Below are 14,445 nucleotides of genomic sequence, written 5' to 3' on the forward strand. Positions count from 1 at the left end.
AGCAAGCATGCGTGCAGATGCCGGCATATGAGCCCCGTCTCTTCTTCTTTGGCTCTCCTCTCTGCGTGTACGACGGTACGAGCCAGGTGTCCTATACAATTGTTGCCACACTGCACATCCATGACCTATTCCTCTAGAGGAATATACATGTCCACTGCTGCTCACTGCAGCTTACAACCTTACATCGATCAGTACAGGATCAATTATTTTTCAGACCAAAAGAAAAACAAAACAGCACAGGATCAGGTTACACGCCTATCACTATCATTGACCAGCCTGGCTAGGTACCTTTACACCAAGTGCCAAACTACATGCATTAATTTAGATTAGTTAATCGGCTAATAATCGTCAGGAACGACAAACTGATATCGACAAAAGAAGCACTCGATTGGGAGCAGGCTGCAACTAGAAGAAACAACAGCATGTCCTTTCCCCCCCTTTTTTTTAATTTCTTTCCTTCTTGATCTTGTCATCTTGATTTTTCTACACCGATCAGCAGAGCAGCTGCTCTTCCTTCTTGCAGTTGCAGAAGCCTGCAGCACTGCATGCGCGTGCGCGCGCGGAAGAATGGATGCCGTTTCAACGAGCTGCTCTTCCTTCTTGCAGCAGCAAAACAGAACATGGATGATGCACGCACACGCTTCTATGCGTCTCTCTCTAGCGATCGATCTACGGCTACGAGAGGAGATGATGGACGTCGGCGTCGTCGGCTTCGGCCACGGCGACCATCTTGAGCGCGGATGCGCCGGTGGTGAAGGCCTTCTTGCGCACGGCCATGTACTCGGGCCATGTGACGGCGCGGTACGCGGGCTTCCGGCCTGGCGGCACGGCCTCCCGCAGCGGCTCCACCTTGGCGTGGGGCGGCGGGCCGAGGAAGTAGCCAAGCGATATCCGGTCGAGGTCCCGGTTGACGACAGCGCGGTGGTACACGCTGTGGAATCGGCCGTTGGTGAGGATGTGGAAGAGGTCGCCGACGTTGACGACGAAGGCGCCCGGCACGGCCGGCACCGCCACCCACCGGTCCGGGCCTTGCCGGAACAGCTGCAGCCCCGGCACGAGGCTCTGGAGCACGAAGGTGAAGAAGCCCGAGTCCGTGTGCGCGATCAGGCCCAGCGCGCGCCGCGGGTCAGGGCACCTCGGATACCTGCGCAGGCATCATGCATGTTCTTTAGACATATGTATGCTACACCAGCGCTAAGCTAGATAGCTTATCGATCATGGATGGAGGCGTTCATGGTCATGGCACAGACCAGTTGAGGTGCATGGTGGCGGTCATCGTCTCGCACATCCTCCGCTCCTCCTCGACGGCGTCGACCTGCTCGCCGCTGAGCCCGAGAGCCTTGAGGAACAGCTCTAGAAGCTTGTCCGCGAGGGCGCGCATCTGCTTGTGGAACTCCTCCATCACGTCACTGCAGTGCAGAGTACATATCAAAGGTGTAAGCACGACTGCACGGGCATGCAGCTAGTAGCAGTAAGCAGTAACAGGCTTGCTTGCTTGCGCGTGCATGCATGCATGGACTGGGACACGTCGGCGCGTGTGATCTGTACGTGCATGGCGAGGCAGGCAGGCAGCGGCAGCATGTACGCACGTGTGTACGTACCAGAAGTTGGCGTAGTCGTCGCCGGCCTTGGGCCAAAGCTTGCGGAGGTTGGCGCGGAGGGAGGCTGGGGAGAAGGTGTAGCCCTCGGACCACATGCACTTGGAGAAGAAGGACGAGATGGGCGGAGAGCCGTAGCCGCAGGCGTCCCCGGGCCGGCGCACGGCGCGCATCTTGTCGGCGGCCGGCAGCGCGAACATGCGCGCGATCGTCTCCTCTACGCGCGCCAGGAGCTCCGCCGGCACGCCGTGCCCGGACAGCAGGAACGCGCCCCATTGCTCGGCGGCGCGCGCCACGCGGGCTACCGCGTCCGGGTCCCGCATGTCCACCATCGGCACGGCGTCCGGTCCCGGTGCACCGCCGTCCACCACGGGGTGGTCGTGCAGCCCCGGCCACGCGTGCGACTCCGGCACGCGCCGCGCGGCCCGGAAGTCGAAGTAGAGCGGGTTCTTGAGGTGCGACGGCGTCGGCATGGCGTGATCAACGTATCGACCCCCCCCCCCCCCCGGGTAGCTTAGCTACTCGGTCGCTAATCACCAGTCCCAGCCAATAGATTTCCGCTACTAATAGTAGTTAACAGTACTAGAAACAAACACCAAGTGTAAATCTAGGACCTTGCACTAGTAGCAATGGTGGATGGAGGAATGAGTGTAAGAACTAGGGAAGTACAAGGGCGTGGTATATATAGGAAGATATGTTTTGGAGCGTAGTGGAGAGGGAGAGGGAGAGAGAGAATTCATTGATGAGTCGATGACCTTTTGGGAAATTTAATCGACGGAAAATGTGGTGAGAGAGACGGGGGCTTTGGAGCGATGTGGAGCACACAAGGCCACCCAGCTGCACAAAACAAGTGACAAATCTAGCTAGTACGTACTGCCTGCCCCTGGCTAGTGGCACTGGCACCCAATTAATACTCACACATGGGAAGAGAATAATGTTGTGATCATCTTAATCAAGGACCAGTTTAAGGTTGCTGTCCTATTTGGCGCCTTTGAATCTTCACCGTCGATTTTTTTTACCCATTCTAATACCATTATTTAATTGTAGTGGCGGATTGAGAGCTATGAAGTAGAGGTTCTATTCTTTCTCTTTTACACTTCTTCCTCCTCCTTTTCCATAAACAGTCAGGTAGGGGCTTCTAAACAGCCAGGTAGTGGCTTGAGCCCCGTCGCCTTAGAGCTGCCGCTGATTATTTGATTGGTATGAGTATGACAGAGTCAGAAACGGCTTTTGCCGAGCATATCGCAACGCTATAAGACGAGGATATCCTGTTTGTTTCATGGAGTTTTCTTTCGCCGTTGAAATGCAAGGAAATTTATATAGTTCTTGTACATATTCTCGAAAAAACAAAAAAAAAGAACTATATAAATTTCAAGCGAGTAACATACGTAAAAAGAAGGAAACTATGGGACATGAAACGGCCACGCAAAGCCGGAGAGGAGAACAGAATGAAGGCACTACAGCAAAACAAGGGAGGCTCCATGTATATCTGCCCGTACGAACACACGTGTAGGGATCTGGTTGGCAACAGATGGCTGGAGCAACGACAAGGGGTGTGCTGTGGTGAGTGATTAGGCGAGGACCCCCATGCCGGCGGTACGCCTGTTTGGCACAAACGGGGCTGGTCTTCTCTGCCCGGCCGTGCGCCCCCCGCGCGCTAGCTGCTGGCGGCCACCGCCCTCGTGCGCGACGGACGGTGTGCGGGAGGGCTGGCGACCCTGCTCTGCCCACAGGGCTAAAAATTTTCACGGAAAAAACTAATTGAGAAATAAAAAGTTGATGACGTACTGATTCTAGTTACTCCCTCCCGTTTTAAATATATAACGTTTTGATTTAATTAAAATTTTGACTATCAATAATTTCTAAAATATTTACTTTGAAAAATAAAAATTACATGTATAGATTTATCTTTAAAAATATTTTTATAATATTGTATTTTTTAGGTTTTCAAAATAAATATTTTAGAAGGTATTGACGGTTAAAGTTTTAAAAATTTAATCAGATTTTGGATAAAATGTCATATATTTAAAACCGAAGTGAGTATTAGACATATAGATGGAAAGTAATAATAATGTATTAATATTTTTTAATGCCGATAGTGTCTATTAGTTGCATGCATCTAAATTGATCGGAGGCTTGCAAACAATTAAGAAAGGAGGAGATGTGGGACTAACTTTGATTACTCTATCCGTTTCGTAATATTTGTTCATGATCTCGAGAGTATCTGTCTCAAATTGTTTGTCTATTACGGTAACTAAGGATGTTTTATAGTCTATTTTTCTGCTATGCCATTGAGTGCATGCATGTATTTACTTAAATACTGGTGTGTTATTTTCTCTCATTCTTGCATTGATTAGGGCAGCATGGTCATCTCACTGTATTTTTTCACTCAATTTCAGTATTTCTTGGTTTATACGCAATGGTGGGCGTGGACAGACAGTGCGAAACGAAGGGAGTATGAACTATTTGATCGTATAAGATATACAGTAGAGATCGTTTAGATCTGTTACAACTCGTCTATTTTTTAAAAGTATAGAGATATGCATGTGTACTACACTCAACATAATTTCTTTTTGCCCTAGCAGTAATTTGCATGCTCTCTTTTTAAAGAGCTAAACACCACACGGGTTCCATGATTTTTCCTTGGATTTTCATATCTGCCAATGGAGTCATTTAGATTTCAAAAGAAAAAATCTAAAAAAATAGATCCTAGTTTTCGATATGAGGAATTCAAATATAGACGAAAACGCTATGCCTTAGATCACGCCCAATCGTTTTACTTTGAGGACGAAATTTCTGTTGTGAAGGGATTTTCGTTTCCTTCAGTGCTCCAACGATTTTACTTCACGGTTCCCGTCACGAAGGGATTTTCAAAGTCATTCCCGACGAGATTCTTTCTCCTTTCACTTCGTTATTTCCCTCGAAAAAAAGCTGTTGAAGATGGAAGAAAATAAAGAGAATATGAACGGGAAGGGAATCGGGAAGGGAATGAAATGAAGAAAATATAGTTAGAGATGGTCTTATAGCACTGATGAGGAAGATACTAGCCAACAAAAATGTTGAAGATGAGAAAAAATAAAAGGAATATGAATAGAAAAATGCATCGAAAAGGTAACAAAATAAAGAGAATATGATCGAAGATGGTCTTATAGCACTGAGGAAGGTGCTGGCCAACAAAAACATGGTGAATTTGACCATTTGGATTAACTTTGAATTCTGTGCACGCCTATGTGGCAAAACCCCCGCTTAAGTGACTCCATCCACTTTATCGGCACTGCCCCAGAAAACCACCGTGGGCTGCAAATGTTCTGGCTTCATTATTAGTTGATGTTGGTAAACAACCGGTTTTCTAAGTTAGTGGGTTAAATGGACATTTTACTAAGTCCGGGTGTGAATGAAATTGTTCCTTCTTGATTCGATTCAATGGCACAAAATGCCACCTACGCGAAAATTAAAGTCACTTATGAATCTACACGAAAAATGTGGTTGTACACCCTGAATTTGGATTTGTGTCTTTCTCGATATTTTGTGTTTACTATTGGTTGACATTTCCTTGTGTAATTGGTAAACATAATTAACAATGTTAAGCATATAATGATTGTAAACCTTGTTAAGAATGCAGCAATTTCATAAGATTTATGCAGAAAACATTAGAATCCCTGCAAGAACACCCCATGTTCCAAATGGGACCTTGCAGTAAAGAAATGGTTTATATTAAATTTATTGTATAAACACTAGTGAATAATAGACAAAAGTAGATATTACATAAATGACGGGTCACTTAAGAATCTTTAGTGAATGGGTACTATTACGATCCGTTACTTATATGACATATAACTTTATCCGTCACTGGTGATATTAGTGATAGGTCGTTCTAAGCTAGTCATCAGTGATGGATCATATTACGATTCATCACTTATGACTTGTTATTAATGAAGAGTCTCTCTGGATCAGTCATAAGTGACGTTTGATGTTACAAGTTATAAGTGACGGTATGAACCGTCAGTGATTACTTAGCTTTGTTATTAAAGCTGGTTAGCTACTGTCTAAGTGAGAACTACTCTTTTCTTACTAAAAACTGAATATACTGTACAGATCTAAAAAGATATTATGCAAAAAGCTTACAACCATGCTATAGCTGAACATTTACACATAAAAGCACAAACTAAACACTAAACTTATAACCATGCTATAGCTAAGATTCAAACCAAAGACGTATAAGACTACAAATATTTACAGAAAAATGCATCAACAAGTTACAACTTATGTGTAGCTTATTTCATGAATTTTTATTCACACGTTGAACAAAATTGATGTAGGGTACTACGATAGCGTAGTAGGCACAAATAATTTTTTTATTTTATTTTTCTCTTATTTTTTCTTACATCTTCAGCACTAGAATAGAAATTATTGTACATTTCTACTCAAGTTCGATATAAGGGGTGGTGGCTTTGATACAAAAGCACGTTTTAAAAATGGTGTAGAAACTTTAAGGGGGCAGAAATCATTTTTCCAAGTTGAATTTTGCCTCGAAAAATTTGTAGAACCTGATGAAGTGGGGGGGGGGGGGGGGACGGCTGTAACCTGATTTGTAGATGTCCGTATAGTTAAAAAAACATCGAAATCAGAGTTTGTATATAAAAATTATACCCGTTTTATTAAAAGCACTTCGGATCACCTATCAAATTGTGATGGTACAAAAGAAAGAAGTGATAGTCACTGTAGATCCGATCCTGCAATGGTTAAACTCATTTAAAAGTATGAATGGATGTAATTGCACTCTTTGGATTCTGGTAATTGCAATTTAAGAATAAGGGAATATGCAATGCAATGAGACTAGAAAAGTTGAGAAACGGATGTAACTATATGATTTTGGCAAAACTGAACATTAATAACGTGTCAATATTCTGATTTGTCACTATTCAATCATGAGTGATGGGTCACGGTTATGACCTATCACTTATAACCTTCGGCAAAGAAGGTTAAAAGGATAAAATATCATGTTTTTTTTATCGCAACTACATGATAGGTGAGGTGGCAAGGTGGCTACGCGCGAGAGGAGATCTCGAGTTCAATTCCCATGGAACGTAGAGTATAAAAATAATGTGAAAAATAGTAAGTGACCCGTGACGATGAACCTGCGTTGGGATGACTCGGATGAAAAAAAAAATATTTTTTGACTTTTTTGTATTAAAAAATATGAAAAATGATATGACAAATCATAAGTGATGGGTCACGGTTACAACACATCACTGATAACATCATAAGTGACTGACGGGTTGTAACCCATCACTAATAACTAATCACCAGTAATATGTTTCAGGTGACGAGTCCTATCATCTATAACGATTATCATCGGCCACTTAAGGGTTTTTTTACATAGTAAAATTCTTCCCTGCTCTGTTATTAGAAGTTGGGGACAGTGTTGTTTCACATTATTCTTGGACGAAGAAAGAGGGAACAATATTGCGATTATATGCATGAGGAATATTTTGACTGAAAAAGGGAGAGAGATAACTTGGATCTAATATCTCGTCACTAAAAATTTGTGTCTACCACTGTGTTACATGGGGTACCAAAGATGAAGTATGCTTAAACCAACAGTTCTTTGCCCCTCATGACAGATAAAAGCACTGAAAGTTGGAGAGAAACGCCCCTGGAATTGGGAATCAGAACTTTTTTTTCTCTGTTTTGGGATTTGGGAAAGCTAACTGAAAAAAGCTCTTTGTTTCTTCAACAAACATACACTAGTCATCACGTAAAAAAAATTCATAAGTGACAGCTAATAACCATTATAGGTGATATGTCCCATAATTTAAAATATGTCATTGATGATTAAGTCATACATTACATGAAACAGACAAATGAGACATGATTATTATACGACCCGTCATGTATGTAGTCTTAGGTCAAGACTGGATATTGACCCGTCACTGATAATAGGGCATCAGTGATAGGTCATAATATTACTCGTCATTTATCATATTGGTGATGGATCATAAATATACCTGTCACTTATGACTTATCATAAGTGACAAGTCTCCCCCTGCACCAGTCATAAGTAATGGTCATGTTACGACCTGTCACTTAAAACTTGGTATAAGTAACGGATTATATTTTGACCTATCACCGATGGCTTAGCTCTGTTATAAGAGCTGACCAGTTACTGTGCACGCAGGACAAACTCAACCTTACTACACGCACAATAAATCTGGTGATTTTGTTCGGTTTCACCAGAGACTCTCCAATATTTTGTTGATTTGAAGTTTGAATTATTGCTGGGTCTTTGAATGTTTGCATCTCCCCCTTTTCTCCTCCTGTAACCCCTATTCAATCTTGATTTTTTTTTATTTTGAGTTGTAATCGACAATTTTGCCTCTTTATCCAAAATCTTAGTATAAGTGAGTTGTATTTATATTAGAATACTGATACTAGATTTTCTCGATCTATCGCTTCATACCACAGATCTAGTATAGTTGTATATAATTTTTAATCACATGCTTAATCACATAATTAAGGTAATTATTAATGAAGAATGAATATTTTTACATTGTAGATGAAGGACATAAGTTGGATGTACCTTGAGACCTGGACTTATCTGGAGTACCTGAGCGGGGTAAAATATTTTATGAGTGATGCTTTGACGGATATGAAAGATCATGGTAAATAACAATGTATTGTCCATGTCGCGATTACATGAATGATAAGAAGTTCCTAAAACCAGCCAATATTCATGCACACTTGGTCATGCGTAGATTTAAAGAGAATTATACATGTTGAAACAAACATGGTGAGAAAGATCTTAATGAGGGAGAGATGGATTGAGCCCTCGATACCGATAAAGTGGCTCAAGGATTTACACCCTGTGGATCATGATCTTAGGAACAAGGATATATTAGGTTTCAATGATGATGATCTCGAGAATTTTGTGAAGAATGTGGACAAGATGGTGTGGGATATCGAGTGACACAACGAGTATAATAATGATGAATTTGCTAAATTCTAAAAAATTATGTGGGTTTTCAAGACGCCACTTTATCCCAACTATAAGGAGAAGTATATACGTATATGTAGGAACATAAAGCTTCTACAGCTGAAGGCAACCCATGGTTGGACTGATAAGAGTTTCGAAGTATTACTAAATCTGCTAAGGGACATGCTACCGGAGGGGAACTTGGTGCCCCAGGGCATCTACGATATGAAGAAGATAATATATCCTTTAAGACTGGAAATAGAAAAAAATACATGCATGTAATCAGGATTGTATTTTATTTTATGGAGAGTATGTAGAGCTGGATTAATGCACTATGTGTGGAACCCATCACTAATGACAAGTATGAGTTCACTAGCGTTGATCTTAAACATTTAAGATACAAGTTTAAACTCTTCGTACTCGCTAAAGATGTTTACCAAGTCTTTTATGTGACTTACACAATAAAGAAGAAACATCATGTGGTTCTCACTGGGAAAAGATGCATCGTCAAAGTTGCAAACATCATTGAGTAGGAGTTCAATCAATTCGATGAAATCCCCTCTTTTACTACTGCAATCATACCATGCCTTTCGCCGACTAAGAAAACTCTATACCTGCGCTCCCACCATAACGAAGGGATCCATATCAAGAAAGTACGAAAATGACAAATTTGAATTTGAGTGTCAAATTTGTAATATTAATATCAAATTTGAATTTATATATATATATTAAATTTGTAGTATTAATGTCAAATATGTAATATTATTATGTTAAATTTAAATTTTAGGTTTCAAGTTATTTGAATTTATAATATTAATATCAAATCTGTAATATTAAGTGTTTGCTTCTACAAAACAATTTAAAAATTCGAACTTGTAAGATTTGTATCAAAGTGATAGGACATAAGTAAAAGGTGGCGGATGAAGAATGTAACTCGTCACCTATATCATTCACGTATCATCTATTATAAGTTATAGGTGATGGGTTAAGAATCGTCACCTATGACTATACATGTATATATAGGAAGACCATGTATATATAGGAAGTCTTCGCGCGCCCTCCTCCGTCTCATTTTGCCTAAGTCCTCCCGCTAGAACGCACTAGGGTTCACCGTCGCCTGTCTCCACCGCGCCTCAGAGCCCCCAAAGCCTCTCTGCCGCCCTCTGCCCTGTGTGCCTCCTCCATCGACCCCAAGCCGCCTCCAAGCACCAGCCTCCATCGATGCCCTCTCCTTCGTGCGCCGCCGCACTCGAAGCACCACCTCTCTCTTCCCTAACACGCCCCAGCCTCCCCACGCGCTGCCGACCTCCTCGTCCCCGACGTGCCCCGGCCTCCACACGCACTGTCTCCCTCTGGTCCCCGCTAGTCTTAGAGCCCCGCCACCCTCGCTGTCATCGTCAAGCCCGCTGGCACCATGTCCACCGCCGCCACCTAGCTCGACGTCGCCCGCCCCTCTCCAGTACTCCAAGTACTTCTCCCTCCTTCCTCTTTCTCCTTCTCTCTTTGTATTTGAGCTTCTCAATTTTTATCTTGAACGCCATTTCTCATTTTCAAATGGTGCCCCACTTTTTTTTGGTTGGATCATATGCCCAAAAGAAAGAGATTGAGTGATGGGAATAATGCCCCTTTCAAAACGGATAAGCTGCTTCAAATGAAATTCCTACATTCAACATTAGTCCTAAACGTGATAACTGCAAAGCTATATCATCACAACTCAAATAATCATGTAATGGTTTTAACAAATGGCAATAATGCAGTAAACACCATAGGTTTTTCAGTACTATTTAGTGTACTAACATTTAGAATACAAAATTTAAGCTCTACACAATCCACCCCGTAACAGCTGTATATCCCAGTTATAACAACAAAATGATAGAATTTCATTTATCACATATTATTCGTTAAGATTAACACTAACAGGTCTAACAAAAAATGAAAGACCAGAACTTAATATGGTAAATGACATAGCAGGGTCATGCACTTATCACAAGCATTTTTTGCAAGATTCTTTGAGCAAAACATAACAGACGAGTAAGAAACATTACTTCCACTCTCCATCTATCTGTCTAATACTTGGAGCCTCCCGAAGTGCCAGCAGAGGTATAGAGATGATAACATTGTGCAGATTAAACATCTCACACTACATTAAAAAAAAAGATAAAGAAGACATAATTTAGTGACATATCATTATATGACCCAATAGTTATATCGTCTCATGTCGCGACAGGGTATAGACCCATCACAGATATCAGGTAAAATATGACATACTATAATATTATCCGTCCCCTATGATATGAGTGACAGGTAATAACTATACCCGTCATTTATAACATGATCATAAGTGACGTGTCTCTCTGCACTAGTCATAAGTGACGGGTTGTGTTATGACCTATCACTTATGATTTGGTATAGATGATGGGTCTCCCTGGACCAATCATAAGTAACAAGTCATAATATGATCTGCCACTTATTACATAGATCTGCTTTAAGAGCTCGCTAGCCACTGTGCGTGCGAACAATTACTCAACAGTGTCGCCTGCACAGTGCCGATAATTTTCACTGGCTTCATTAGAGATTTTTTTAATATCTTATTGATTTGAAATTTGAATTGGTGCTAGGTCTTTGAAGGTTTGCATCTCTCTCTTTCTTCCTTCTCTACTCCCTATTTGTTAGATTTATTGTATTTTGAGTTGTAATCGGTCATTTTGTATTTTTATCTAAAATCTTAGTACAAGTAAGTTATATTTATGTTAGATTTGATACTAGGTTCATTGATCTACCACGAGATGCTACAGATCTAGTGTATTTATATGAAAATTTTAATCGCATGCTTAACCATAAAATTAAGATAATTATTAATGAAGAATGAACATTTTTACATTAATTGTAGATGACAGATATAAGTTGGATGTACCTTGAGATCCAAACTCGTTCGGAGTACCTGAGTGGGGTGAAGCATTTCGTGAATGCTGTTTTGCCAGATCTGAAAGATCGTAGTAAAATATCAATGTATTGTCCATATCACGACTATAAAAATGATAAAAAGTTCATAAAACCAGGCAATATCTATGCACACTTAGTCATATGTAGATTTAATTAAAGAGAATTATACATATTGGAACAAATATGATGAGGAAGGTCTTAACAGAACTTCGTAACATTTGTGATTCTATAATGAATTGATTGAAACTTTATAATCTTTCCTATTTTTTGATCAATACTATTCGAGCTAGTGTTTGTCGATATGGATTTGGATGCGTTGCTGTTATTTGCAGGAAAAAGACAGCTGTCAAATCCTAGCTACGCTCCAGGATGCATCTATGAAGCAGGTCAATCCAGCATGATAACCTACACATTAGTTGCGGGTAACTAGGTTACCTGTCACTTATATATTCCTCTCTAACACATAAGTGATAGACATAAGTAATGGATGGAAAGGTTACCTATCACTTATGTCTGTTAACCTAACACATGAGAGACGCTTATATGTGACAGGTCACGATTACGATTCATCATCGATGACCTCATATGTAACAGATCCTTATCAATGAGTAGTCATCAATGACTAATTATCTTTAACACATTCAACGTGATGGATATAGAACCGTTATTTATGTCTATTCTTGACGTTTTTTTACGTACTACTGGAAGCTTCATATTCAATATTGACTTATGTTTCATTTCCGGATACCGATGGCTAGCAATTGACTGCATAGAGCAAAAGCAAGTTACTGAAAGTCCAAATTATTAGATAGTAGAAAATAGAGTGATTTTTCACCTGATAGAGGTAAAGATGACTCATCCATCCCATGGATTCTCCATTTCACCAGAGGAGTTTCGTTTTGACCACTTGGGGAAGGCCTGTTTGGATCTTTTGCTCCCAAAATTTGCTGACTGTTAAACAATTCCTTGTTGATATTTGGGTGTGTTTTGAAGCTAAGTCCAGGTACATCTTGGTTTTCAATCTAATGCACCATATATTAGAAAAATCCGCTCTCACAAACAAATTCATATAATAAGTATGTAATAACGTGTGTTTATCGGCAATAAACACATGGCACAAGAATATAATTGAATGCAAACGTCGTAGCATAGAATGATGTCATCATTCCATGGGACAGGAAAATAAGAACTCTCAGCTGGAAAGAAACCGCAACAGAAGGGATGATTCTACTTGAATAGAATATTGTATCAGTATAGGATCACATGACAAGCCAGATAAAAAGTTCGATACTATTTTCTACTGCTTCACAGTATAAGTTTTCATACAAAACTTAAAAGGGAAACCAAGTAGAATGCTAAAAGATACGGAAGGACAGTACCTGCAACCGGATGAATCCATCAGCATCATTAAGAACCTAAAGAGCAAGGGTTCCTTGAACATCAAAGTTATTAGTACCTCCATCTCTTTTAACAGTAACATTGAGTTTCTCTTCAATAGTCACTGTGATAGGATCACTTAGTGGAGGGGGTGACGATCTTGAAGGAACTGAACTTGGTTGTACATCCTCCAAAATGACTTCTCCTTCAGCTTTCAATGATTCTAGGAATTGATTAGTCTTCTGTGTCTTGTCTAGTTTCATACCAAAACCTTTACGGGTGCGGTAGCAGCTGCAGATGGACGACCTGTAGAAACGTCACTTGCAGTAAGAATAAGATGCATGTAGTATCCAACCTGTACTGTCTACATTTAGATAAAAAAACCAGGTAATGTTGTGACAAATCTCCACAAGCAAGGACATTGACATGAGAAACTGTTGTCGTAATATTGAGACATGAAAGATCTGAATAAAACTTCAGTAAAGGATGAAAAAAAATGAAGATCTATCAGTAATAAAAAAAAATGGAACACACAAAGAGGAGAGGGATGCGAACAAAGTTGTATTAGTTTTTACAATGACACATAGCCAGTTTTAATTTGAAAAGCTCCTTGAATCGAACCCACTATATGATAAAAATTAAATAGCTTAAGATAATAAGATCACAAATATAGCATGAAAGTAAGACACGGTATTGTGGTAGGTGAGCTGCTTTATTGACTATTGATATACAATATTACTGCTAACTCATTTTTAAATTTTTCTCTAATATAAAAGAGGTTATAGAGTGCATGGGATTTATAAGCCTAACAAGCTAGGATAATTCATGCTCCCTGGATATGATGAAAACATGAGGGTAAAATAGAACTATATGTACATATACTATATGAAAAAAAGCTTAAAAGCGACGGATCATAATTGCTATGGGTGATAGGTCCCACACTCGTCACCCCGAACGTGTCATTGATAACCAGTTATAATTGAAGGGTAAGAACCTATCACCAATAAAATTATTGATGACGGGTTAAAATTTAACTCGTCACTTATAATCTTCATAAATGACATGTCATAACTCGTCACTTATTATAAGTGGCGGATCACAGTTATGAAATGTCACTTATAACTAATAAACGGTTTTCACGCTTTTTAGAAAAAAAGTAAAAAAATAATTTTTCACCCGAGCCAATCCAACTCAGAGCCATCACCACTCGCCATATGTCCCTCTTGCTATTTCATGTTGTTTTCACAATGTGCGTACCGTGGGAATGGAACTCACGACCTACCCTCGCGCGTGTCTCCGCTTTACCACTTCCCCCTCACTTGCGTTCTAAAGGGAGCATGATATTTTATTATTTTAAACTTTTCGCTGAAGGTCATAAGTGACGGGTCATAATTGTTTCCCGTCACTTTTAACTTATAATAAATGACGAGTTATAATTGTGACCTATCACTTTTGACTTGTAATAAGTGACGGGTCATAACTATGACCCGTCACTTTTGAGCTTTGTACAATAGACACACAAATTAGTTGATCTAGAGTGTCTTCGGTTAAACG

The 14,445-nt window shown here is 40.4% G+C and overlaps 1 protein-coding gene and 1 pseudogene across 1 annotated transcript; both read right to left on the reverse strand.

The window, feature by feature from the left end:
* Positions 1-542: 542 nt before the first annotated feature.
* Positions 543-2,259, reverse strand: LOC133885362 (gibberellin 3-beta-dioxygenase 2-like). Its single transcript, XM_062325411.1, has 3 exons — positions 1,602-2,259; positions 1,251-1,409; positions 543-1,144 (listed from the first exon to the last, which is right to left on the reverse strand). Exons 1-3 carry the CDS (start codon positions 2,069-2,071, stop codon positions 676-678), a joined length of 1,098 nt encoding a protein of 365 aa, XP_062181395.1. The 5' UTR covers positions 2,072-2,259; the 3' UTR covers positions 543-675.
* Positions 2,260-10,612: 8,353 nt separating this feature from the next.
* Positions 10,613-14,105, reverse strand: LOC133929131 (coatomer subunit delta-2-like; annotated as a pseudogene).
* Between the last annotated feature and the right edge of the window lie 340 nt (positions 14,106-14,445).

This window comes from Phragmites australis, chromosome 1 (assembly GCF_958298935.1).
Source record: "Phragmites australis chromosome 1, lpPhrAust1.1, whole genome shotgun sequence".
NCBI classification, from domain to species: Eukaryota; Viridiplantae; Streptophyta; class Magnoliopsida; order Poales; family Poaceae; genus Phragmites; species Phragmites australis.